At 54.9% G+C, this 26583-nt stretch overlaps 8 protein-coding genes across 8 annotated transcripts; 5 read left to right on the top strand and 3 right to left on the bottom strand.

Annotated features, from left to right (window-relative positions):
* Positions 1–1163: 1163 nt before the first annotated feature.
* On the bottom strand, positions 1164–1834 carry LMH87_009184 (uncharacterized protein; the record flags this gene model as incomplete). The annotated part of the gene is made up of 3 exons (XM_056202475.1): positions 1164–1166; positions 1228–1411; positions 1479–1834. The coding sequence occupies 3 exons, from the start codon at positions 1832–1834 to the stop codon at positions 1164–1166; spliced, it is 543 nt and encodes a 180-aa protein (XP_056057035.1).
* A 969-nt stretch (positions 1835–2803) lies between these two features.
* Positions 2804–3898, top strand: LMH87_009183 (uncharacterized protein; the record flags this gene model as incomplete). Its single annotated transcript, XM_056202474.1, has 1 exon — positions 2804–3898. The coding sequence occupies one exon, from the start codon at positions 2804–2806 to the stop codon at positions 3896–3898; it is 1095 nt and encodes a 364-aa protein (XP_056057034.1).
* Positions 3899–4794: 896 nt separating this feature from the next.
* On the top strand, positions 4795–5864 carry LMH87_009182 (uncharacterized protein; the record flags this gene model as incomplete). Its single annotated transcript, XM_056202473.1, has 2 exons — positions 4795–4923; positions 5013–5864. The coding sequence occupies 2 exons, from the start codon at positions 4795–4797 to the stop codon at positions 5862–5864; spliced, it is 981 nt and encodes a 326-aa protein (XP_056057033.1).
* Positions 5865–6416: 552 nt separating this feature from the next.
* LMH87_009181 (uncharacterized protein) lies at positions 6417–8350 on the top strand (the record flags this gene model as incomplete). The annotated part of the gene is made up of 3 exons (XM_056202471.1): positions 6417–7501; positions 7570–7876; positions 7931–8350. The coding sequence occupies 3 exons, from the start codon at positions 6417–6419 to the stop codon at positions 8348–8350; spliced, it is 1812 nt and encodes a 603-aa protein (XP_056057032.1).
* A 166-nt stretch (positions 8351–8516) lies between these two features.
* LMH87_009180 (uncharacterized protein) lies at positions 8517–9384 on the bottom strand (the record flags this gene model as incomplete). The annotated part of the gene is made up of 2 exons (XM_056202470.1): positions 8517–9229; positions 9318–9384. The coding sequence occupies 2 exons, from the start codon at positions 9382–9384 to the stop codon at positions 8517–8519; spliced, it is 780 nt and encodes a 259-aa protein (XP_056057031.1).
* A 476-nt stretch (positions 9385–9860) lies between these two features.
* Positions 9861–10948, top strand: LMH87_009179 (uncharacterized protein; the record flags this gene model as incomplete). The annotated part of the gene is made up of 5 exons (XM_056202469.1): positions 9861–9991; positions 10233–10422; positions 10489–10567; positions 10627–10637; positions 10700–10948. The coding sequence occupies 5 exons, from the start codon at positions 9861–9863 to the stop codon at positions 10946–10948; spliced, it is 660 nt and encodes a 219-aa protein (XP_056057030.1).
* Positions 10949–12929: 1981 nt separating this feature from the next.
* LMH87_009178 (uncharacterized protein) lies at positions 12930–18800 on the top strand (the record flags this gene model as incomplete). The annotated part of the gene is made up of 4 exons (XM_056202468.1): positions 12930–12976; positions 13030–13600; positions 13649–13736; positions 13786–18800. The coding sequence occupies 4 exons, from the start codon at positions 12930–12932 to the stop codon at positions 18798–18800; spliced, it is 5721 nt and encodes a 1906-aa protein (XP_056057029.1).
* A 1402-nt stretch (positions 18801–20202) lies between these two features.
* On the bottom strand, positions 20203–24301 carry LMH87_009177 (uncharacterized protein; the record flags this gene model as incomplete). The annotated part of the gene is made up of 2 exons (XM_056202467.1): positions 20203–24009; positions 24281–24301. The coding sequence occupies 2 exons, from the start codon at positions 24299–24301 to the stop codon at positions 20203–20205; spliced, it is 3828 nt and encodes a 1275-aa protein (XP_056057028.1).
* Between the last annotated feature and the right edge of the window lie 2282 nt (positions 24302–26583).

Raw genomic sequence — 26583 nt, 5'->3', positions numbered from 1 at the left:
CATAGTGCGTTAGATGTCCCGAGGAAACGGTACCACAATCCATAATGAATCAGACAAGAGAATACTAGCATTGCACGCCTCGCTGCTAGTCGGCATACAGGATTGGTCTTAGTTTTCTCACAGTTACCTTCTGAGGGGAGCTAACGCACAAAAACTTGGGCGGAAACAGATTGACTGCATATCACGGCAAGGAGTAGGACAATTAAAGAAACGCTCTTATGGATAGGAGGTTTTGTTAGACATGTTTAAATAGCCTCCGCCCACTTCTAGCGCTCCTTCATAAATTTACATTTACGCACCTCTGACTTGCTCGATTGGAGCTCATCGATAATACCAGTATACAGTGTAGCGCAGTGCAAGGTCGATTTATTTCTCTTTCGCATGTGGTATCTCGCACTATTTACAACACTGAGGCAATGCTTGGAGGTATTATAGATATCGACCTCGGCCCAAAGAAATCATGGAAAACAGGTCTTGCGTCTGAAGCTGAAAGAGCAAAGTGAACATGAGCCCTGAAATCTCTTGTCAGTGGACGATTGTATGACCAAGAGGCCAAGACCAGGATAGCTTTTGCCTTATTTATAGCGTGCTTGTCTAACAGTTGTTTGGCCGTCTTAGACATGCAACCCAAAACAGTCACATCGTTATTTAATAGAATGTTGAGATGTTGAGATTTGTGTACCACTACATGCACACTGATTCCAAGCTGACATGATGATGGGCACGTAGAGGATACGAGATGTGACCAGCTGATCCCAGCATATACAACCACGGGCTCGTGATGGTCGGGCGTTGTCTTGGCCCTGCGTGTGGCTGGCTGGGCGAAGATCATCATTATTTACGGTGATGAGCTGCCGAGCGGTAAATTGGCCCGCGTTTGGCTGACAGCTATTATCATTGTGGTCAAAACACAGAGAATTCGCAAAAGCGGCTCGATAGAGAAGACTGTACTCGATACTGCAGACATCTCCGACCTGAAGTATACCACGAAAACCGTAACCAACCCTTTGGCCTTGCAGCCTACTCCTGAGACAACTTTTCAAACTTGATATACAGCTTTTCGGAACAGTCGCTGCCTACAAACTTGTTCGCACCAGGGTACCCGCTCTCATCAGCAACCGTCGTCTTGAAATTTGTATAGATCCCACAGAGAAGCAGTCTCATCACTAGTCACGGATTAGCATCACAGAGAAAGGATGAATAAAAAATCTACGAATTTGAACTTACACTCCATTGCAGCGTACTGGCCAATGCACCCGCGACTGCCGCCTCCAAAAGCAAAAAGCCAGGCCTGACGCTGCGCGGCAGCCTCGGGGGAGAAGTCTGCAAAAATGAACGTGAGTATATGGAAGAGATTCTACGCCGCTTAGATCTGTGATCCTTCCCGAGCGACGTGAACATGTTCCGAGTGCTGGTCGGAGATATTATGTCAGTTTTCCGGACTGTTCTTCAGACGGATTGCCTTCGAGGCGACATACCCTTGAGTAATGAAATAGTCATATGAAGGATGCCTGTCAAAATTGTTGGCGCCAACGCCATAGACGTTTTGGACGGCGTCAATGGCATTGAGGATGACTTCGTTGGGTCCGACACGAATGTACGGGCCACTTGCCGCGATAGCACTCGTGATGCAATCAAACTCGGTCCCACGCCATCTATGCCATTGGATCCATAGCGAGGTTATTTTGGCCAGTGGATGGGCGGCGGGGACTCTCGACAACGGCGAGAAGTGATTTTGGTAAATAATAAATCGAAAGAACGCGAGAGCTATCGCAGCGGCTGCGAGTGCCACCAGGACGGTGGCATTCGAGGCTGAGAATACTTGCAGGGCCATTTTCAAAAGTGACTTTCTCTATTGCAATTGGAAAGTTGTAGTTGTTTTGTCGCCTCAATTCGGTCATTTGTCCTTTTATTCGGGTAGTCCTTTTATTCGGGTAGTGACGAGTAAAGCCAGTCCCAAGCTGGCCACCTGCATCCTGCGAGTCGATCGTGACGTGGCAAGCATCGTACGGGCAGGTCGGCGGCATCAAAACGGGGATGCTTACACCGAGTGCAAGCCGTATTGAATCAATATTGTTAATCTATTCCCTAGTTTATAGATGCGCTAGTCATGCAGGTCTCTCTTGAAGGGAGATGAACTGACCGGTGTCGGGAGAGGGGCACGGGGAAACAGTCGCAGACGCAGGAGAACGGAGTCTGACTTACACTCATTGGGTTGGAGGGGCGGAACCCGGGACGGGCGATCACAGCATCGTGGAACATCCTGCCGCGATAAATGGAACAACGCAGCCAGCCACCAGAATCACACCCGTACTTTCAGCTGTGTGATGATGTCGCAGATGCGGCTCTTGGTGGTAATGATCTGCCGGACCGGCCCGGGGTCGGGTCGAGACCGGAGGGTAGCGCACGAGGTTCACCAGCAGGCAAGTAGCTGCGACTGCAACTTCTGTATAATATTCGTCTGCACTCCACGTTCAGCCCCAGTGGAGATGAGGCAGCATGTTGCGTCATATGCATGGTACATTTGCTTGCCCGACGTACATATTTTGCGGTATTTCGCTAGTGGCAGAGCATGCATTTGTAAACCGGGGAGCAGAGATTTCTCGTGCATACTCCTGCTCCCAGCGGAAGTCGTCATTCTAGGCAAATTACGGATATGCAATGTCCATTTTGCAAAAGGATTCATACAAAAACCTCCAGGAGGCCAATTCCCCTTGTGTGCGCTCATGTTCTGCTCTATACTCCCTCTGCTCCAGACGCGCATAGCATCTGAGACCTGAAACGCCTTTGTATACTCTGAATCATGCCCTCCACCACTTCCAACAACATGCCACTCGTTTCGGCAGACAATGAGTGGTCTCCTCTCAAGGCCGCCATTGTCGGCCGCGCTGAGCACTCTGCTTTCCCCTCCGAGCCTCCACACATGATTGCGGCAACGATGCCGGAGGAGCATGCCCACAACTTCAAGCCCCTGCACCCTTTCCCGGCCGACATCGTGGCCAAGGCCCAGTTCGAGCTTGACAACCTCGCTGTGCTGCTCGAGAGTCACGGCGTGCGCGTCTTCCGCCCCAAGTCTGTTGACTGGCTCAAGGCCGGTGGCTACACCGGAGCCATGCCGCGTGATGCGTTGATGACGGTCGGCACCTCCGTCATCGAGTCCCCGTTTGCTTGGCGATGCCGCCGCCGTGAGGTTGAGCTCGGGTACAGCGACATTTTGTCTGAGCTGAGTGGTGGCCCAGGCCCTGCTCGCATTTGTCGAGCCCCCTTGATCGTGGGCGAAGACACGCTTTATGACGGCCTCCTCACGCATGAGGAACCACAGGCCGCCGATGGCACCAACGGTGTCAAAAGTCATGCATGGGCCATCAACAACTCGAGACCTGCTTTCGACACTGCCGACTTTATGCGTTTTGGCAAGACCATCATCGGCCAGCTCAGCAATGTCACGAACCAGAAGGGCGTCGACTATCTCCGCGCGATGCTGCCGGACAGCTACGCTTTGGAGATTCTCAACGTGACGGATGAGCACGCAATGCACATTGACGCCACTCTTTTACCCCTCCGCAACGGGCTTTTGGTATACAATCCCGAGCGCGTCACGGAGGAAGATCTGCGCCGCCATACCGTCTTCGGAGACTGGCAGCTAGTCGCTTATCCATTCACTCCCCAACCCCGTGAGAAGAATCGCCCACCAATGTACATGTGCTCGACGTGGCTGGTGCTCAATGCGCTGTCCATTGACGAAAAGCGGATCTTGGTCGAGCAAAATGACACCCAGTTTGCGGATTGGGTAAGAGACGAGTTTGGAATGGAGCCGATTTTGTGTCCCTTTGAGAACGTAAACAGCCTCGGGGGATCGTTTCATTGTGCTACGGTCGATCTCGTTCGTTCGGCCTGATCTTTGCATTTCCTATAGGAGAAGCAGACTTGGGAAGCTTCGGGGAAAAAACGAAAATTCAGGATTCTCGCTGTGAGAATTTTGACCGATAATATCACCGGCATTGCAGTATTCTGATTTTGATTCATTCTTGTTTTCATGTTGTGTAATAGAATGTGCAGTAGAACTGTATATGGGTAATAGAAATTACTCTATTGCACTATTCAGAGAATTTAAATGTTCAGTATTCGGCAATTCACAAGATTTAGAGACAAAGGGAAAAAGGTGACCGGCCCGGTATCTCTCGAACAGTATCGTCATTTAAGATGCTCCAGCATTTGCCGGCTTGTGCGGCTGAGAGACATGACAATATGTGTGACTGTCCCCGGTCCGACGTAAGACAACATGAATCCTACAACCTACTCCAATACTATGTGTCATGACGTCGCAGCAGTCACCCGACGCAAGGCATTGTATGACAACTCATAAACGCATGTAAGACGGGGACATAGAGACAACAAAGAGTCATGTATCGTTGGGCCGCTTTACAAATCAGGCTCGATAAACTTCGACTTAAAGGGCATATCGAGCTAGTTTTTAGCCCTGCAGTTATAGTATAATGACGGTCCACAAGGTCTCCCACGATCTTCTGCAGCGGTGGAATATCGACGGTCCGCCTGCCCAGCTGCGTCACAACTCCAAGACGCCGACTACCCGGCTTCAAGGTTTTGTTGAGAATGTCGAGAAGAGAGTGCTTGGGCAAACGCTCCGCCCTGTGGTACAGGACCTCAAAATTCTGATCGAGAGCAGTGCCGATCTCCGCATGTTAGCGTCTGCCATGTTTTGACGAACTTCCCAACAAGTCGCCATACAGGGAGAACCCAGTCGGAAGAAGGCAAGTACGGAGCTACACCCACATGCTTCAACTCTTCAGCGTCATCGTGACAGAAGTAGCTCCGACATGGGACATGGCTGAATTACGGGGTCGGCCTGCTGGGCCTTCCGTTTACAGCAATCCTGGCCTGGCCCATGGCGACGCCCAGTGGGTATGCGTTTTTCCTACGGAAAGACGTGAATGAGAAGCTCAAAGCAATTTTGAATACCTGGCGCGACGATATTCTCACGACGGAGAAAGTCTCTGCATGTGCTTACCGCAGCTGAAGACGGATGGCTGTGCAAGGCGTCACTCGCCGCCCTGGAACAAGATGGCAACGCGGAGTACGGCGCGCGGTACTCGTTTTCGGAGCTCTTTTCATGTACACCGGCAGAGGATCCTGTGCACTGGGGGTTCAAATCGTGGGACGACTTCTTCACGCGCCAGTTTCGGGACATTGACAAGGTGCGACCCGTGGGCCACCGCATCGTGAGCGCCTGCGAGGCTAGACCGTATGCGCTGCAGGCAAATGTCAAAGCCTACGACAGCTTCTGGCTCAAGGGCAACCGCTACTCCGTCATGGAGATGCTGGACCACCACGAGCTTGCCGAGTCCTTCATCGGCGGCACCGTTTTTCAGAGCTTCCTCACTCTGACGTCGTATCACCGCTGGTGCGCCCCTGTATCCGGCCACGTTATCGAGGTCCGAGTCGTCGATGGGACGTACTTCTCCGAGGCCACTTTTGCCGGCTTCTCAAGCCCCATCGGCCCCGACCCGTCCGGGCCGGATCGATCGCAGGTGTACGTTACTGAAGTCGCGACGCGGGCGCTAATTTTCATCCGCGCGCCGCCGCCGATTGGCATCGTGTGTGCCATGTTCGTCGGCTTGTCGGATGTGTCCACCTGCGACATTGCCCATCGATTCCGCGACGGCTTGCCCAAGCCTGTCTATAAGGGGGAGGAGATTGGAACCTTTCGGCACGGCGGATCGAGCTACTGCCTATTGTTCCGCAAGGGTCTGAGGCTCTCTTGGGTTCCAGGTGCAATGCCCAGAGAGAATGCTCGCAATGTACTTGTTCGAAGCGAGTTGGCGTATGGCTACACCGAAGAGTAACTAACTTTGGACGGTTGGTGCCGCCTCGGTGAAGCGATACTTATTAGGTATGGTAACTGTAGGAAGACGAGAGGCACCTCGAAATATTCCTGAAATATATTGACTAGTATCTTTACGCTGCCTACTGCCTTTACCTTTTTTCTCTTATTTTTTTTCTGTTTAATTTAATCATTACTTACTATTTCCCCGGCGTAACGTGGTAGGTCATCAACGCCCACACGCCCACAGCGGATGTGGAGAGGCTCTCAGGGACCACCCAAGCACCGCAAGCACCCCCACATCGACAGCTTGACAACAGCTTGCAGCAACATGAAACATGCCTTTCTCATCGCCAAACGTCAGAGCGTTTCCCTTTTCTGTTTCTTCAAGCTCTGTCCCCAATTCTTCCTCCTTGCCAACTCGGATGCTGGACATTTGACGCGGCTGCTCTTCTTCCTTCTCCCCCTCTCTCTGTATTATAAACCGGCATAAGTATCTCCTCGCTGCTTATCCCATCGCAGCTCCGATAGCTACAAACCTGAGCTTCAAAGGAGACCACCCCCATCTCCGACAATGCCTCGCACGACAGCCGCCGGCCGCCGCAAGGCCACCGCACCCGAACCGACCGTCGCGTCCTCCAAGGCGCAGTACGAAAAGGAGCTGCGCAACCTCGCCAGCAAGGCCCAGATCGACGGCGGCTCATCGCTCACGCAGCTCACCGCGCAGTTCCGCCTGGTGCGCAACGCCATCACATTCCTCTTCTTTGCCGGCTTCTTCGCGCATGCCTCGCAGCTCGCCCTCGCCCCCGTCTACGGGAGCATCCCAGCCTCGACTTACCACCTGCCCGTGCGCGCCGCGGCCGCCTTTGCCGGTTGGGCGGGCAACCTTTTTCTCGCGCGCGCCCTGGACCCGCGGGGCCTTTCCGCCGCGCGCCTGCTGCCTGTATTCACACTTTGCGCGCCGCTCATCCAGTTCCTGCTCGAGCCGTATAGCGCAATTCTCGGTCCCGTCTGGGGCCCGCTCATCACCGAGTCGCTGACCGTGGTGCCCGTGGTGCTGCTCGCCGCAGCGGCAGCCGCGGACTCCCTCGAAGGCGTCAAGGTCCCGCTCCTGCCCAAGTTCCTCGCCGACGCTCTTCCGGGGATGGGATCGTGGGCGCTCTTCACGGCGTTTGAGAATCTGGCCAGCGACTACGTGCTGCGCTTCGCCGGGCGGTCCTCCAACGCCACGGCCGTGACCTTTGCGCTCACCCGCGTCGGCATGCAGCTCTCGCTCGGTGGGCTCATGGCGGGCCTCGCGCCATCGCTGCATCTGCTACTCGCGGCGCCGGCGCTGGTGCACACCGTGTGGCTCAACCCGCACATGCCGACCCCAGGCGCGGCCGCGAGGCTCAACACCACGCTGCAGGCGCACGACTGGCTGCTGATTGACCGTGCCGAGTCCAACACGGGCTATGTTTCGGTGCTGCAGAGCATCAGGGGTGGGTTCCGCGTCATGCGTTGCGACCATAGTCTGCTCGGCGGCGAGTACACGGACGAGTCGGTGGTAGGGGGCATCGTCGCCGAGCCCATCTACGGCGTGTTTGCCATGCTAGAGGCGGTGCGGCTCATCCAGACCGGCGAGGCGGTACCGGATGACAAAGCCAACGCGCTTGTCATGTAAGTCTGCAAGAACTGCCCCGCTATGTTGTTGGTTTTGAATTATGCTAATGCTACGTAATCTGTAGTGGTTTGGGAATCGGAACGACGCCTTCTGCGCTAGTGGCGCACGGCATCGACACCACCGTGGTCGAGATTGACCCGGTGGTGCACGCATTTGCTAAGAAGTACTTTCAGCTGCGCGAGAACAACGTACCCGTCCTGTCCGACGCGGGCCGCTACACCAAGAAGCTGGCCGACGACGCGGCCGGCGCGCGCTTCGACTACATTGTGCACGACGTCTTTACCGGCGGCGCCGAGCCCATTGACCTCTTTACGCTTGAGTTTCTCCAGCAGCTGCACACTCTCCTCAAGCCGCACGGCGCCATTGCTATTGTGCGTCTTTGTCTCTTCCAAATTTCCCTTATATCAAACTAACAGCTTTACTAGAACTATGCCGGCGACCTCGCCCTGCCCGGCCCGCGTGCCATTGTGCGCACCATCAACGCCGTGTTCCCGTCGTGCCGCATCTTTCGCGAGTTCCCTGCCGACGCAGCCAGCATCGCTGCGCACGGAGGTTCCGACTTTACAAACATGGTTATATTTTGCAAGAAGACGCCCGGCGCGCTAGCGTTTCGCGCTGCTACGGATAAAGACAAGCTGGACAGCTTTGCGCGCCGCGAGTTTCTGGAACCGACGCACGAGGTGCACGCGACGGAGTTTTTGGCGGTGGATGATGCTGAGGGAAAGCAGCAGCTCGTAAGAGTGAATGAGACGGAGGTGGTGACAAAGTCGCATAAAACCAGTGCGAGGGGTCACTGGTCGATTATGAGGACGGTACTGCCGGGCGTGGTGTGGGAAAAGTGGTAGATGGACATAGAAGGCCATTCACCATATAAAAGTGTGTATATATTGCATGTGCTGCACTGACATCTTGTAGACAATGGCAACTTCTTTTTTTTTCTTTTGCTTTTAACTTTTTGTGCGCGTTGACGGCAGAGAGACAGCCTGTCTACACCTCTCCCCTTTTGCTGGGTTATTCTTTCTTTGCCGCCTTGATGGCATTAACTGCATACTCGCCGTTGTCCTTTGTCAGCTCCTTTGCATAGTCCGTAATATACGCCGGCGTCTCCTTGACCCTGTTGTACGACGACGGGACCGCCTCCCCAAAGACATGGTGCACCGGCACCACGCCCGTCCAGATGCTGTCCCTCGCCTGCTCATTCTCCATGTCGTGCTTGTCCTCGCCCGTCTCACCGTCGCGCGCCTTCAAACTCCCTGACGCAATCTTGACCCTGAGCACGGACGTGCTCTGCAGCTCCGCGCTCGTCGGGGGCTGCCTGCTCTGCGCCCAGCGCCCGGGCACCACCGAGTCGGTAATCAGCTCCAGCGCGTACAGCTTCTCCTCGGCGTCGGTGACGAGCGACGCGTGGCCAAACAGCACAGCGGAGCGGTAGTTGTAGCTCGAGTTGAAGGCTGAGAGGGACAGCACGAGGCCGTCGAGATGCGCGACGGAGACGCAGACGGGAACGGTGCTGTCGCGCGCGTTTTGGAACATGCGGCCGGAGACGAATCCGTGCAGGTAGAGGTCGAGCGGGTCGCCGAGGGAGGCGGACGGACGGTCAAAGGAGCCCATCTGGCCAATCATGGGCAGGGTCGCGGGGAAGGGCGAATCGGGGACGTTCATGGATAGGTGGAGGAAGTGCGAGGCGTTGACGAGTCCGTGGATCTGCTCGAGGGCGTAGACGCCTGTCCAGGAGTATTAGCGACAATGCGACGTTTGGTGAAGGCAGACAATGTGAGTGGGAGACTGGAGGAAGTTGGGAAAGTGACTTGCCTCGCTCGCCATGGCGCTTGACCTTGTTAGTGGCATCTTTGGGGTATTCGAGACTGTGGCGGCCCATTGTGAAAAGCGAAAGCGGCAAAGAATAGAGAAGCGAGTTGCGTGGTGGTTGTATTGAGAGATGCTGGGATGAGGTGCGGGCTGAGGTTGGATTAAATACTAAGACGCGACCAAGCTATTCCTCTAGCTTCCGTTGCTTGTCACCAGTGTCGTAACACGCCCTAGAAAGAACACGGCTGCGGCTTACGAACAAGAGGGACGTGACTGGATCATCGTTCCCAAAATGGCAGTTTCTGGTGAAGATGTCCCTATCCACTGCAGCTCCGGCTGCCACGGTCATTATGACTGTGCGAAGGATTGTCTCGTCAGGTACAGTCGTTATGAGTCGTTATGAGTCCTCTCCAGGGCCGGCGCCGTTGTGATTCGGCCGTGCGGGGTCTGCGGGAGGGGCCACTCCGCGGGGCTCCGGCGCGCCGGGTCCACGCCGTTGCAATGAGCGGGCGCCGTGAACAGGTAGACAAAGTATTCAGTGTAGTAATGGACGCCACTTCCACATACGGCTGGCTCAAATTCTCGTGGGCAGCTATGCATGCATGCATGCAGAAACCATCGGAGATGCCTATTGTGGTTGTTCCTCGGCACGGCAGCCTTGCAGCGGGAATAGTCCAGTATGTATGGCTCACAGCCATGTACAGGCGCGCCACAGCGCAGACTAACGAGAGCCGAAATTGGTTGGTTGGTTGGTTGGTCGACATGCATGTCCACATCAGCCGAGTTTCTACGAGGCGGGAGGATTTACCTCACACATATCCGTTTTGACTCGCCGTAGGAAATCGGTCATCTCTAGCCTTCATCATTTCTTCTGTTGAGCACCTAGCCCTTGCATTGCTAACATCAAGGACAACGAAGGCGGACATTGAGCGTGCATTCCGTGCCTGCCTACAAAGCTGCCAGCGAGCTACCCGGCCTCGGCAAGTACAAGAACTACGACGACGCGCTTCTCCACCATGCGATCGACCTCATATCGCAGGCCGACATCATCCTGGCCCATTGCAAAGAGGAGTCGACCAAGGATCAGGTGCGCGCGGACCGAGACATGGTATAATATACCCGGCGCGAATGGCCAGAGACTGAGGTCTTTACCGGGGTTTTCATGTATGTTCAGAGTGGTGCCGATCTGAACGAGCTCCCCGCAAAGTCGGCAAAGCCCTGGAATGCTATACGCGGCTACTGGAGATCGCCAGGTAAGCCGCCGCCGCCGCCAACGCTGAGACGGTAACCACGAGCTGATTATTGTGCCTAGCTCGATCAGGTGTGAGTTTCGGTGGCATCTGTTAGAAATTGCCTTGGAGCCTGTGGATGAGTTGGTGCAGCAGGCAGATCAAGCCGCCGAGATTTGGCGAAGTAGGGTCGAGGGTGCTTCGGCCTGGGGCCCGCTGTCTGTTGGAGAGCCCTGCGCGTCCCTGCGTGATCTGTATCATCAATCTTTCTTAGAGCAGACGACGGATTCGCAGCGAGAACTGCTGGAGATGTGGTCGGTCCGGAACGACCTGGATGCCATGCTCCAGGTGGTGCTCTCAGTCCCTCGCACGGTTGGCGGCGGCTGCACGAGCGAACCGGAATAGGTAGACGGTGACCATCAATGAAGAAAGGCCCCCCAAGGAGGGATGCAGGGAAACTCTCCCTTATCAGAGTTTTATTCAAGCTGTAGACTTGGAATACTCATTTACGGGATTGAGCATGTGCCTTAGACTCGATCGCATGTTTTCGCGTTGACATTGAATGGCAGAAACACGCAGGCCTCGCAGGCGCCCCCTTTGTGATAATCAAGCATCTCTAATAGCACATGCAGTTGTTTCTGTCTGTAAAAAGCACGTCTGATGTTCCCCACCTGAGTAGTCGTTGCTTGGGCGCAGCTCTCCGGATGTTGTTGGACAGACTCGAGCTACACGGCAATGCGGGTAAGCAGCACACTTGGCAACTCTAAGTTTGAGGGAAATGGCCGGACGCTGTTCTACGCGGGAATTGGCCCATACCGGGTATATATCAGCCATCCAATCTATAGTACCAGCTGTCTGTGACCCGTCTGCTGCGGCAAGATTTGGGCTACCGTCTCATGAATTGCCGGCGGGATACTCAAAGGCGTGTACCGGGGACCTATTGCATGAGAAATAAGATTAGATGAATGCATGCATCTAGCAAAAAGCGGCAATCTATGATCCCGTCAGCCTTTCCCGCCCGGTCAGTAAGTATCCCGCCAGCGAGGTGGCTGCCGGCGGGGGCCGACGGTCACAGGCACTTGCACCGTGCAAGGACAATATTTCGATACTTCTGAGCCTTTTCTTTTTTGTAACGAGATGACAGATACCGAGGCTAGCATGCCAAATACCATGCGGTCAGTCACGCTACTCCTGCAGGTTGATCGCTTGCAGAGACAGAGGTGTAGTAAGACGACGAAAATAAAGCGGCTTGGGCGGTCTGGGCAGAGCACATGCCAACCTGTGCGCGCGCTGGCGCCCGACAACGGCTGTGGCCTGCCAGCTGCCAGCTGCCAACCCGAAACCCCTCTCTGTGTTTGTCGTTTACTTTGATTCAACCATCCTTAACCATCTTTCTTCCTTATCAAAAAACAATATCCCTTCAATCATCTCGAAATTTCCTCCCTCGTCAATCATGGCAAAAACATGCATCCGTCGCCGCGCCCACAGAGGCGAGCCGCAGTCCTCCGGTATTGCCAGGACCAAGGGGCCAGACGCCACTACAAACAGCTGCCTCAGAAGCTCCCACGGCGCCGCACCAGACATAAAGTCCCCCAGGTCCACCGACGACACGTTCTAAAACGAGCTCTCCATGTTCCGACTCGGGTCTACCCTGCGCTGTTTTCTATCACTCTGGGAGGGGGCTCAATTTTCAGTGACACGACTGGTCAATACATTGCTATTCCCGTGCTTATTCCGCAGAGCGACACGCCTTGTCGGTCTCCGGTGACACCCATCCTCAATGCAGCGCCGTCTCGGTCAAGCGACGTCAGATTGCCAGACGCAAAGCACTTTTGCCGTTTATCAGCGTCTTCTTGTGCTTTGATGGTGCCGCAGAACCTCCTTCGTGACCACCGACCTGGTGTCGCAGATTGTGTACATGAAACGCTGCGCGACTGTTGGACCCAATCAACCACATCTCCTGATGCGTGGGGCACACGCCTTTGACACTGCGACACTGCTTGAGACGACGCTGCCCCCGGACTGCCCAGGCTACGTCGTATGGCCGACTGTTTGGCAGTCCATCATGTGTTTCTTGGCTTTCCATCTTGCAATGCTCTCTTTCGAAAATCTGCGCTATATCCACCTTGTTTCTTCACGCGTGGCCTGTCGGTCGCCTTGTTCCTGTTGCCGAATCAGTCTTCTTTCCTCTTTCAACCATACAGTGGCTGTGCGCCAAAAATATTCACGATGAACCATTGACGTCTGAAATTCATAATGGCGGTCGATTGGGCGACTTTTGATTTCCGAGTTCTTATTTTTTCCTCTCGCTTAATCTAATTTCCGGCTTTTTACTCTTCCACGCGCTCGCTTCTGTACATTTACCTGCTCGCATGGCCAGGAAGCCATGGCTGTCGCTGGCGGCACACAAGCCCTCATTGCTACTTTTGCGTTGTCAGTCTTCTTTGATCTCACGATGTTTGACTCCCGTATCTAACCCTTTACAGTGGACTTGTCGCTTTGGCGTCTTCCGCTGCGGCATGTCTCTTCACCTTTGGCAGCCGCTGGCTCACAGGCGATGCCCCCGTTTCAAATGGACTGAGGCTGGTCCTCTTAACCTTTCTCCTCTCGTCGACACTTTGGAGCATCATGGATTTTGTGGCAACCCTAATCACCGGCGATGGCAATCCCTCCTGCCAAGTACTCATCGCCTTTGCCTCTGGCTTTGACCAGATCGCGCGTCTCGCCTTTGAGCAATTTCTACTTTGGCGAATCAAACCAAAGAAGGCCTCGAGTGGCATTTTTGTTCTGCAGGCCCTGATTCCTGTGCGCTTCATAATGGGTGGTGTATTTGTCGCCGTTCAGCGTCCGCAAGTTTACCCCGTTTGCGTCGCCAAGAATATCCTTGTTCCCCTCGGTATTGCGACACTAGTCACGGACGCACTAATCGTCTTTGTCCTCTTGGCGCTCATTTTCGTATTCAAATCACCCGTCCAGTCTCCGAGCCTACAAACTTCCAGTCTTGAACCAGCCAAGATTTTTACATTTTTAACGGCCGGCTTTGGAGCGTGGCTCGCTGTAAGTCTACCAACCCCACTTCTCTTGCGCAAGCTAACAGTCCTCAAGACAAGTATTCCGATGATACTCGGCATCCAAATGTTGCCCATTGCCACCCGAACCGTTGTGCCTTCAATAGGCCTTCTTGTCTTGATAGGTTGGTGAAATGAAAGACGACGCAGATGCGCAGTTCTAATGCCTACTAGGTCTCGTTGTCTTATTCAGTGGTCATCTTCTAATTATTGAACCCGATTCTCCCCTTCCTTCTGCAAGGCCCAACACTTCGAAAGCTCTACCTAGTCGACCAATTGAAAGCCGCGATACCGACGTGTCTCCAGAGGTCTTTGACAGGCCGTGGGGTGGACCTCAACCTCACATTGCTCATGTTCAAAGGCCCGCCGCTGGGTCCTTTACGATGCCTAAGTCAGGCTCTAGAGGAGCTGATAGGGCCCTTCCGATTATCGACCGACCAACTCCTGGCCAAACGGAGCGCGGAGTTGGTGGCGTTCCCGTCCAAGGGCAGCTGTTTCCGCCTATCCGCGCAAATACAGCTCCGATTGTACTTCAGAACCCACCAAAGAAGCGACCAAAAGGGAAGCTAGCAATCTCAAACCCTGTCATCCGTGAAAGCAGCGCTCTCAAGATAAGGGAAAAGATTCCTACTATAGATCTTGCCGTGGCTGCAAAGAATGACCAGGACAGAAGAACTATGTCATCCAAGGCGGTGGCTTTGGATAGAAGTAGCCAATATCAGGCTCTAACACGAAACCCTTCAGAAAACAAGGTCAAACGAAAAGAAGTCGCAAGTGCCAGTTATATGCCAGCCCTCTTGCCAGAGCGCTCCCGTCTAGCGCCAGACGCCGCGACGACAGCTACACAAGTATCGCCTGGCGCAGAGGATCTTCGTCGTCGGTCTCCACGCCCTGCACTGGGCGCACCTGAAGTGGTCATGTCACCTCCGGCGCGGTCTCTCAGAAGACCTCCCGGGTCAACCGCACAAATCTCAAATGAAGTTCCGCCCGCAATACCACCTCAGAGTCCATTGAGGAGGAATCGGCCTGGAAAGTCAGTTCTGCGTGATACTTCTAGCATATTCATGGATTCTAGCGTGCCGCCTGCTATTCCGACGCCTCTCCGGCAAGAAAATACTAGCTGGTCGAGCGCCAGCGCCGTCAGTCCACTTGTCCCCAGGGTCCAGCCACTGCCGATGCCATTTCCCAACCCCCGATCTGATGCAGCGCCATCCAAAACCTACGAAAGTGCAGCTGCCACGACCGCCCGTGCATCCGTTCTCACTCGCAGTGGTCCAGGATCTGTGAGGAAAGACATTCGGCCATCTAGACAACGACCAGACTCCGCCAACGGGAAGGAGACTGTCCCTGCCAAAACCCCCGTACAACTCAGAGCGGTTGTTGGAATTCCTCTAAACCCAAGGGCACAGCCAGCGAAAGATCTCTCAGATGATGCTAGGGAGCGAGGCAAAACGATCATGTTTTCCAACAAGTCCGATATTGACGGAGTTGGTGAACCAATCTCACGCCAGCTCGTTGCTCTATCATTGGCAAACTCTTCTATTTCCACGGACTCCATTGTCCATCGTCCAAGACCGATACCTCGCAAGTCGTCAATCTACAAGGCCGACTTTACCATCAAAGTTTCGCCTACGGTATATCGGCATCGACTGTCTCGGTCGGGCGGCTCTGTCGAGTTGCAGAGGGAAAGTATGGACTCTGAGTCGGATACCATTTCACGGATTCCATCTTTCCCAGAGCCACCCAAGAGCGCCGGTGCCGTTTTAGCACTAGGCAAATATCACAAGAAGTCTGACAATGCGAGCAAGGCAGCCACCCCGGGCAGCATCAATGAATCCTCTAGTTCCAGAGCCAGCGTTTCTGCTGACTCGGCCCCATCCAATGCTGCAGGCACCGATCCCAAAACGGCACTGTCAGAATCTACGGAGTTCGGTAGCAGAACCAGCACGGAACCCGAATCTGCTTACAACGTTCGGCGGCAGTCTTCCCCAGTGCTTCCAGCCGAAGAGATGCGGCACGTTTCCATGGCAGACACTGTGCCTCGATTTTCAGACGACAACGCGCTAGTGTCGCTGCCGAACAGTGCACGTTCAGGTACAGGCAGTGCCTCACGACAAGATGAAGAAGATGACGGCAAAGAGATTGTTCCTTTGGTTCTAGACACAGAATCAGAAGGATCGTTCAGTGCCCATAGCGCCCAAAGAAATTCCTTGACGCAGCCGGTCGCATGGCACCGTCGGGTGGGCGATGCGTGTCCAACATTTTCTAATCGCAGAAATAGAGGGAAGTCGCTCAAGCGTGTGCTAGCACCCGCTCCTCTTCTGCTCAGCAGAGCTAGCAAGCCGACCAGGATTGTTGAGTTGCAGACGCCACCACCCCTGGAGTCTCCCCAGCATGCGCTCGACATAATACAGCAGCAGCTAAGACACCTAGATGAATCTGACTCAGAAACCGGGGTTGAAGATAAGCAGCGTCGTAGGCTTTTGGAAAATCTTGAAGCAGAGATGGGAGCCCAAGAGACGCACTGGCAAGACATCCGTCGCAATCTAGCAAACCGTTCGCCTTCATCTACCAGATCCTCCATGTCGCTGGTACCAAGCGGAGATTTGCATCTCACCTCGCCCCAGCCATCTACAGCGCTGAGGTCGCCTGATCTAGGCCAAGCAGTAATAGGCAAGGGTGCGGACCACGCTAGCGCCCCGGAGAACCACACCATAACCCCGGCTGACGAGAAACCCGAACCTCCACCCAGCGAGCTTACTGATGGTCGGAGCAAGTCTGGTTTCACCGACGATGGCTCGGCTCAGGCAGTTGCTAGCGGAGTGGAAAACCGAGCCAAATTCGGCAAGTCAGCGTCACGCAATAAAGACGGTCTGCCCGAGGCAGCTATTACTAACGATATATCTGCCCACCGCCAACTCACAAATCAACCTACTCCTCCAGAGACAGACGAATCCGAAGAAGAAATTGAAAAAGAAGAGGAATTCGACGCTGCATTTGCCAGGAACAATAATTTCAGCGTCTGGACTCAGCCCGGATCCGTCAATCTTGCGGCTGTTGAAAAAGCTCCACTTCCGGTATCGCACTGGAGTATCGACTCAGATACCACGGCGCAAGCCTCTGAAAGTTTGCTGCGGGCACAAAACCGAACAAGGGACTCTGACAGCCCTGTTGGAGTTTCGCCTTTGACTGGGGAACCAGAAGGGACACCATCCCCGCACAGGATTTATAATAAAGCACTTGTGTCACCCATCTCGTCACCCGCGTGGCTGCATCAGGAAAGCCAAATCTCGCCTGCAGTTTCGGAGCAAAGACAAAGTCCGCGCCGGCCAGTCACGCAAAAGCCGCCACGACGAAGCAAACGGATTACACTACTTCCCGATATCCCTGAAAGTCCGAAGCCTCTTCCTAACAAGCGCGACACTCTTGGCGTTTTTCAGTTTCCCTGGGGAGAAACTTCTGATATTGCAACACTCCAACCTCAGCGATCCTCGGTATTTTCGGTACCACTTCCCGGAGCGACTCTGAACGAACTTCCTCTGGCCCAGCCGTTTCTGCCTTCGCAAGGACCTGTTTTCCCCTCCCAAGTCTATCCCGCTTCTTTCTTTGATCAGTACTCGGACGACGAGCTTCCTGCCCCAGACAGTGACGGCAGCACCGGAGGTTACTCTGACGACGAAGACGAAGCATTTGACGAGACTACCTTGTGGGAAATCGCCAATCTCCTGCGTACAAGCGCTGTCCCTTCCCGCAACAGTCTATTTCCCGGTTCTGAGGATTACCGACCACCTTCGCGCGCCGGATTTGTTTCTGCTGACGAAGCGACCATCCTGGCAATCCGACAACTGCCCACCGCCGACCTAGAGGACTCTACCCTCGGCAACACGGACAAGGAACTACCTCCTCTACCACTTTCTGACAAAGCTGTTTGGAAATCCAACGACATGTACGCCACCATCTCAAGAAGCGCCGGCCTCGCCCAGCCTGATGAAAAGACCTGGAAGCACTACCTCGGTAAGCAAGCTGAGACGCTGCGCGCAGCGCCTCGCAAGTCGGCGCCAGCCAGCATCACCAGCACCTCTCTCTGGTCTCCCACGCCCAAGAAGGCCGACCCCATTCATGAGTCTTTGTTGAAGGGCCTCTGGCAACCCACCAAGGAGGTATCCGCCACTCCCGCATCGAGCACCCCCTCGACGCCTTTCCTCGCTTCCCCTTCTTCGCTCGCAGAGTCTAGCATCAGCGAGATATCTGTGCCGGCCAAGGCCACTACAGAATCACACGGGCTTTGGACACCTCCTACCCCAGTCGCTCGTGTCTTCTTCGGCCTGCCGCAGGACGATGAGCAATGGGGCCGTTACACAGCCAAGAAGGCCCAGACATCGCGCCCCAAGCCCAGACCGTCTGCACAAGACGTCATTCACAGCACCCGCCTCTGGGCCAGCTCCAAGCCTACCGTAGCTGCCCCCGCCCCTGCCGCCAAACCCGTTCCATCATCCCAGCCACTCTGGTCCAAGCCGGCTGCTTTGCCCGCCGAGCAGACCGAGGGTCTCTGGAGCGTTTCACACATCCGCCACCACTACAAGACCACCGCCGCGCGCCCGGCTGCCTTGGACACGGCCCGCAAGCTACGCATCGACACGCGTCCACTCGCCGCCCTGCGCTCCGCCTCACTCTGGTCGACGACGACGCAGATGCCGCCGCGCCAGGTGCCCGACTGGCTGGCGCTCTCGACGACGCTGCGTCCGGTTTCGCCCGGCGGCGCGTCGACGCTCTCGGACCAGGACGACGCCTCGGCCTTTGACACGTACTCGCTGCGCTCCGAGGTCACGGCCGCCAGCTCCGTCGCCACCTCGAAGCAGTCGTCGCACCGCAAGACGGCCTCGAAGCAAGCCGCGCAGGACGAGCTCGACGCGGCCTTTCGCGACGTCATGCAGACCAAGCCTGTCGTCCCCGAGGCCGTCCCCGAGGAGCAGCAGGAGCAGGAGCAGGAGCAGGAGCAGGAGCAGGAGCAGGAGCAGGAGCAGGAGCAGGAGAAGCCTGAGGAGGAGAAGCTCTTCTTTGACGTGAGCCGACTTCATCCCGTCTTCGCGGTGGACGTGCTGCATGTTACCTCGGACAATGTGCACCCCGCTGCGACGGGCTACCTGCACAGTGTCATCAACGGCGCTCCCAAGCCTCGACGTCGCTGAATTTCTTTCAGTTTTCTTTAGCACTGCATTTCCTTTCTGTCTACATCTTTCTGGGCAACAATTCATCTCGGATGGGAGTTGACTACAGTCACCGGGGAGCAAACCATACATGACCATGAAGCATTCAACATTTTTTAGCTCAGCGAGCATGATGCAAAACATTGGCGTTTTTCTTTTCCTGTTTCAATCAGGCGAATGGAGACATTTTGATACATAAGGCACTGTTTTTTGTTGTTGTTGTTTTCATCGCAAGCGAAAAAAAATGTCTATTCTGGATAAATAAAGAGACAATATAGCAAATACATTCTATACACTACAGCTTGTCTTGTATACTCATCGCCACAGTCGCGAGTTGAAATTTTGCAATGTGTTGTTGAGGATGGCGTACGTGATGCCATTGGCTTTCCCTCGACCAAATTTGCCTCTACTCTTTCCAGGATCACAGTATAGTACATCCCGCCACTGTTCATCTCAACTGTCCAAGCCCAACTGCTGCTGCCTGGACCTAGTCTGGACGATTTGGTCAAGGGGGGCGGCAGCACCACATGCGAGGCACTACACGTTTCAAAAACCCCCGGAAAATCGTCTGGACATGTGTGTGAAACTCCCCCATAATCCAATCGCAACATGATACAACAAAGTCCGTACTTCAGGGTACATTGGACCAATCAAGTACGAGGAAATCACGAAACGCCATAGATGGCGACGCATAACACAGTAATGATTCGACGCATGCATGCAGAGGGAAGAAAGAGGAAGAGATATATCAACATATCAATGCAGCAATAAGATAACAACAAAAAAGCTTTCTACACACACTCAAAAAAGAGTGCCGTTGCCACTAGCCGTCTTTTTTTTCGTTTCATGTGTCCATCCTTGCCTCCCCCCTTCACAGCAGTTCTATTTTTCTGAACCGTCTGTCCCAAGGTGTGTGTCAGGCCCCTCTTCTCCAGACCCAAAAAAGCAAGCCAAGATGCTGAAACAAGCTATGCTGAACCCTTCTTCTTCTTTCTTCATCGGATATTATTCATGCTTCCAGAAAAAGATAGCTGCGTATTCATGCAAAAGCAATCGAGCAAAAAAGACCCCTCCTGCCAAGGCAGGCGTAGCAAAGCCCTATTCACAGACTGCTACTCAAGCAGAAAAACACATGAGCAACGCCATTGACGTATACCTGACTGGCCTCGGAAACCAACGTCATTTTAAGAACAAACGAATCTTTTCATGTGGAGCAAAACAGGGGAACAAAAAAAACTTGTTAAAAAAGTAATACACCAAAGCCCAAAGCCATCGCTATGCAAAGATAACAAGAAAACATTAAAAATCTTTATACACTGCCGCATTCCACGCATCATAAACGTAAAGAGGCAGCTTCCAACATGAATGTGCAGTTATAGTACCATTATCGTACCGTCATCAATGGAAATCGTCGTTCCAATTGCGGAGGCGGTGAGCTGTCCGGCGATGTAGTTTGTTTAAGAGTGGTGTTGCCGCGGCTTCTCGCTACGCGGCGGGGAGGACTGGAACCAGGGTCGTCAAAGACACGAGTGAATGCCGGGCTCGAGTCGGGGCCACGGTCTCGGTCGTGCCGTAGAGGTCGCGCCGGGCTCTGTGTGAGCTGATCTGTCCTGCGAATAATATCCGAAAGGGCATCGCGGAGCTCGCCAGATCTTCTTACCAGCGCTTTTAAGCTATTTGTATCAAACTGGACCTTTCTACTAGGCTTGCCAGTGTCAGGAATAGCGTCCGAGTCGGTGCGGTGCTGCATCGCCTCCATGACGGTTCGCACGACGCCATTAACGTCGGCGAGGCGTTCGGGCGTCTGTGGCGCATGTAGGCTCGGTTTCTTCGGCGATGAGCTAGCTTTCTTATCCGCTGAGCTCTCGGCTCCGCCAAAGATATCGTCATCGGGAGAAAAAACAGAACGTCTGCGAGGTGAATGACGCTCCCGCAGCACAGCCGTCTTGGAAATGGACGGCTCGAGCTTGGGAGATCCCACATAAAACGGTTGCTCGGTCTGGGGCGTCTTGGGTCGTTGATCTCCTTGCTTGGCCTTGCTATCGAAAGCGTCAAGGTCTACAGACGGGTTCGATTCGTTATCGTCGTCCATGGTCTCATCGTCCGGGGATGCAAGTGCAATGACACCTTCGGCTTCCTTCCAGAGAGCCTTTTGAGAGCCTTCCAAAAGCCCCATGTCGCGACCGTGTCGACAGAGTCGCTTGAGGTCATTGACCAGAAGAGACAGCTCTCTGATTTGGCCCGAGTGCGCCTTTACGCTCGGCTGACTGGCTCGAATCGACTCGGGTACGGCAAACATGGACTCGTTTTCTCGGTCATCGTTATCAGCCGCGGAACCAAACTCAAAGTCCTCGTCCCAATCTTCACTAACAGTCTTGGTACCGAGACCCCACGTTCCGTACTTGGCGCCGGCTGGCTTGTGTTCATCTGCCGCCTCATGAACTACCGGCACGCTTTGGCTCCTTACATGCGCGGGTGCAGGTCCACGTCGGTTGGCAGAACGGCCGCCTCTAGGGTCTACCGGTTTTCCGTAGGCAGTCTGTGGACGGCCTGAACGTCGCTCGGCTTCGTGCTTGTCTTGGGTCGAAGGCTCACTCCAGTCGAAGATGTTGCTGAGGGGCCGCTCCGTGCCGGGCGTCCGTTCCATGTCTCCTGTGCCGTTGCTCATGTTGGCGAGCGCGAGACGAACATTGGGATTCATTCCCTTGGCATTGAGAGAGCTCTTGGAAGGGGCTGACAAAGGGCTGATGTGGGAGTCAGCTTCGTCCTCGTAACGAGCCCAGTCGTCGTCAAAATCATCTTCCAGAGACATTCTCCCAAAATCTCTCACGGGGAAGGAACTGCGAATAGGGTTTGCAGCGAGGTGCTCGTCTTCGACGGAATGGCCGTTGCGGGCGTCGTAGCGTGTGGGCGGTTTTACTTTGGTGGTGGGCGGTGCACGGACCGGGGTTTGGGACGTTTCGTCCTCCTCGGTGATCCTATCGTCACCATCCCAGGCCTTGTCGAGCATTTCATGGATTGAGAGGCGTCGCGACTTGCCGTTGCTGGCGGTGCTAGGAGGCGACTCATCGTAGACTGACTCGAGAGGCGTCTCTACAGCCCTGGCACGGCTCGAGGCGACGGTGCGGAGAGAGTCGTAGAGGGTGTCGCTCTTGAAGTCCGTGTCGTCGTCGTCGCCGGAAATAAAACCCCTTCCATCGCTGTCGAATCCTTCCATCTGGGGCGAGGTCTCATTGTAGGGGGATCTGTGGTGGGAGGTGGACATGGCCGAGCTGGCCGTGGAGCTGGTAGAGGGCTGGAGAGGACGCAGAGAATGCACAGCAGACGCGACAGCAACTACCCCGCCAGCAGGGCCGAATGCAGGCGAAGAAGAAGAAGCCCGAGGCAGAGAATTGTCGATTTGAAAATTCAGAGCACGCTGGGGCGGGGGCGTCTGTGGGGAGGAGGAATTTCTTCCATGGGAACCATGAAACGACGAAGAGGTGGTGGAGGAGAATGTGGTGGGAGCGGCGACGGTACCTGTAGCGGTCGTGGTGGCCACCGGGACAGCGTGGGGAGAGGCGCTGTAGGGAGCCTGCCGGGGCTGCTGCTGGGGCTGTCGGGCCTGCTGGGGCTGCTCTCGCGAAGACTGGCGGCGCTGTGGGTGCTGCCACGGCCGCAAGGCCTGCTGAGGCTGCTGATAATAATTCTGAGGCTTCCGAGGCGCATCAAAGGCAGCTGAAGCAGAAGCTACCCTTGGTAGCGGTCCTGGCGGGCCCTGTCTTAGCGAAGCCATTGGTGGCTTCAGGCCCATCTTGTGATGCTCCACGCCCACTGGCACCGCCGCAGAGCCGCTAATGGGCGCTGACGCATGCCGCCTGCCCACGCTAGCAGCAGCAGAAACAGACTGGCCTTCGCCCCGTTTGGAGCGCCTGATGCTGCCAGAGGTCTTGGATACCAAGTGACCTGCCACTGTTGCAAACGACGTAGATAGTGATCGTTTCATGCGCATTGACGAGGATGGCCGTTCGGTTGTATCATCCCGGCTACCGTCCGCCCGAGTCGGCGCTGTAGCTTGTTGCTGCATGGCTGCAGCCAAGTCTCGCTGCCGTCGCTGTTTTCGCTCCTCGTGCGCTTCTTGCTCGGCCTGCTCAGGCACAATTTCTGCGGCATCTGCGAGATGTGTCTGGGGACCGCGGGGTAGAGATGTCATGGAAGACGAAGACACCATGCTAGGCTTAACCAGGTGAACAGTATCTTGGCAGGTTGCAATCGCCTTTGCGGATATACGCCGCACCGTGTTGGCTTTCGAATGAGGGCTGCCGGTGCTGGGTCGACCGTCCACAGCTAGGCTAGTTCTTCTCAAATGGAAGAATGACAGCCAATGGGTATTCTCCGTTTGGCTGGCCGTCGTGTTGGACCCCGTACCAGCAGACTCGGTGCTTGGGCGATGCTCGAACGAATATTTTGGCTCTCCAGACAGCGGAGGTGCCTGGTTTTCTTGTGCATTCAAACGTAGCTGCTCGAGTGTGGCAGTGCGCTGGTGACTCGTGGCCGGTCGACGGAGCGTTGGCAAATGCCCTTTCGACTTGGAACGAGACACTTGGGGCGAATCGTGATTCTGCGTGGAGGGAGTTCTCTTGACGAGCTTATTGGGCGGTAGATTGGCAGCAGCCGTCCTAGGGCGTAGGATTGGCACGGTTGAACTTTGCGACAGCGTAACAGACTGCCTGTCGACGACCATACTAGAGCGAGGACTCGAGCCGTGTTGGGAGAGAGGTCGGAGGGAAAATCTGCGCATCCATGAGCCATTCGAGGACAGAGAGTTCCGACGACTGTCCGTCTGGCTGCTAGAGGTAACTTGGGTGTCGTTTCCGAGGCTGCTATTCTTTGTAGAGGAGCGACGGCTCGGGAATTGGGAGGATTGGGGTCGTTGATAGCGCGAGAGCGGGGGACGGGAGCGTGACGCGGGTCGTGGGAGGGTCGAATGGTTCAGATCATCGGCAGCCATCGCCATTGGCCGTTCAGGATGGCTCGTAGCAGGACGGTATGCTGAGGAAGTGTTGGTGTGATCATGCCGGGTCGGGGAAGGATCGAACGAAGCATTCCGTTTGTGAAGAACGCGGCGGCCGGCAGGTTTGTCCGAGTCGGTGGGATGGCCAAAGATCAGGCCACTGGCGGCGGCAGCAATGGCGGTGCCGGTGCCAACGAGCTAGAGGGCGGCGAGGTTCGGGTTAGCGAGACTGGGGAATTCAAAGCGGCCAAGTGGTGGATGAAAAACGTGGACAGAGCATCAATGACGGTTGTCGGTGGGGGGGATTGGCGAGGCTCAGGTATGCATTTGAGATGAGGGCAAGGGCGAGATACAACGTTTTTGGCACGAAGGGAAGCGGAGAGAGGGCGTGATGGAGGAAACGGAGCAAAACGGACGGCTTGATGGGGGATGGGTGGCTGATGGAGAGGAGAGTTTTGGGTAAACTTACACTCGGAACCGTCTGCATCATGGCTGGCTCGTGGGCTGCTCAGCGGGAAAGATGGTGGACGAGCATTCTAAGATTGACCGGAAACGCAAGCTTGTCGATGGGATGCGTGATGCATTGTCCGCCAGGCGAGGGCGTTTATGATTGAGACAGCAGCGGCAGGAAGTCGACCGGAATGCGCGTGATGTTTTTTTCTTCCTCTTGTGCCTGGCAGGTTGCAATGGAGGGAGGCTTTGTGTGTTGTTGTGTTTTGGTAGACAAAGGAAGAGACTGGCAGGCCAGGCCCGGTCAGTCGATGGGCCGGACGAGATTAGCGCAGCAGGCTTGGAGCTGGAAGCCAAGGGCAGCGAAGCACCCGACCGAAACACCTCTAACCTGTCACCTGTAAACAAGCCGGAATAATATTTATTAGCAGCCTGCCCGCCTGCCAGCCTGCCCTGCAAGAACAGGACGCGCTGCTGGACCGTGCTCCTCCTACTGAACAGCCCTGGGCTGGGCCGGTGCGCTGCTGGCACTGCAACAGCTGGCGTTCTTCTGGCAGGAGGCCACTAAAACTGCCACTGCGGCGCTGCTGTGCAGGGGAGCCGCAGGCCTGGGGCTTACTGGCAGCGGGGTTCCGGAGCAGGTCCCACAGGCAGGCTCGGACAGCGATTTTGTTTTGGAGCCCTGGCTTGGCCTGAGCAGCCCTAGCCGTTTCTAATTCCAGCAGACGGGGGGCTTCGAAACAAAAATAAGGTAGTAGAGAGAACGCCAGATGCCGAAGACGGGAACCAATTGCGAGCAGTTGCAATCAAGAAAAGTTGTGGTCTTGGAGAAACAGCAATTGACTGACTGGTCAAGTTTTGAAAGGAGAAAATCACAACAAAAGATGCAGCTGTGTAGAGCAATAAAAAAAGAAACAACACAGATCAGAGACCTTTTGACGAGATTGGACATGCACGAGTTGGTGGCACACGCAGTCTGGGCGTGGGGGCAGGGCATGCGGCTCGGATGGAGAGCGAGAGGGGAAAAACTAATCATAATAAACAGACGGCAATCAAACACTGTCAGGCGGTATGCATTGACAGGCCTCGGTCCAGCTTGGGCATCATTACCTGTAAAGCAAGTAGGATAAATGAAATAGACGGCAAGTCATAAACAACAGAAGAGTCGAGAGCCGGGGGCGCCTGGCTCAGAGATTGAAGGGTCATGCTCGCAAGCAATAGCCGCCGCCATCTGCCCTGTGCGCTCACTCGGTGGCCACGATACATGATGCTGGGTGTTTTATACAGCACTGGGTACCAGTAAAAGCTCTGGTCCTATCAATTTCGCCATAATTGAACAAACAACAGCCCAGGTGGGGAAACGTCCGGGCACACGGTTGTTTTTTCCCCATTCCGCTGGGCGCTTGGCCTGTCCAGGCTGCAATGTGCTCCTACTTAGTACTGGTACTTCAGTGCTGTCGCTGTTTGAACCAATAACTACCAGTAAAATAATTTTAAAATAAAAATCCACTAAAAAGGCTCATCCACCAGAGAAGACCTGGGCGCCTTCTGTTCAGTGCGTCGGTCCAGTGCTGGGCTTGCAGGAGCGAGTCTCGTTCAGCCGGGCCCCCAGCAGCCGAGGTCCCAGCTTTTACAACGGTCTTGAACGAGAATAAGATACCCAAATAGCTACGGGTGCAAATGTCTGGGATATGTGGTCGTCGGAAAACGGGCTGCTTGTCACGTCGTACCCGTCGTTGGCCCTGGCCCCCTTGCGTGCCTCATTTCCGTTGCTGGATCATGGACCAGCTTGATTACTCCAGTCTCCAGTCTCCAGCGCACATCAGGGCCCTTTGTGATGTAGCGCACAACAGCGCTGTAATTATTCGTAGCGCCAACACTACCTACCTAGTACGTATCTGGGTAGCTAAGGTAGCGCCCACAGAGTTCAAGCACTCCTTGTCGATGCTTTTCAACAATATAAAACAGAAAATTTGCCTTGGGACACGGCACGGTACCGCGGTCGATCCATCCAAATTCAGGAATAGGAACACGAACCGTCATTCCGCCTCATCTCGAATCCTTTTCCTTCTAGTGGCCCTCCGTTCTACCCGTCATCCCGTCATCCCGTTTAAACTAGTTGCCCGCTGCGTTGCAGCATGTATCTCATGTACGTCTGCCTTGCTTTCAATGCCCTCCAGCTGTGGGGTTTCCGCACGCCATGCAGTCAGCCTTCTTTACAAGCTTGGCTGGCACGCTGGTCCAGCCAGCTTCAGCTCGCTCACTGGCTCACTGGCACCAAAAGTTGTGCCCTGAACCTTTTGGAAGCAGGATTGATTCCTT

Source organism: Akanthomyces muscarius, assembly GCF_028009165.1.
Source record: "Akanthomyces muscarius strain Ve6 chromosome Unknown contig_18, whole genome shotgun sequence".
NCBI classification, from domain to species: Eukaryota; Fungi; Ascomycota; class Sordariomycetes; order Hypocreales; family Cordycipitaceae; genus Akanthomyces; species Akanthomyces muscarius.
Note: the sequence above shows the minus strand (reverse complement) of the source record. Positions and strands in the feature narration are given on the sequence as shown.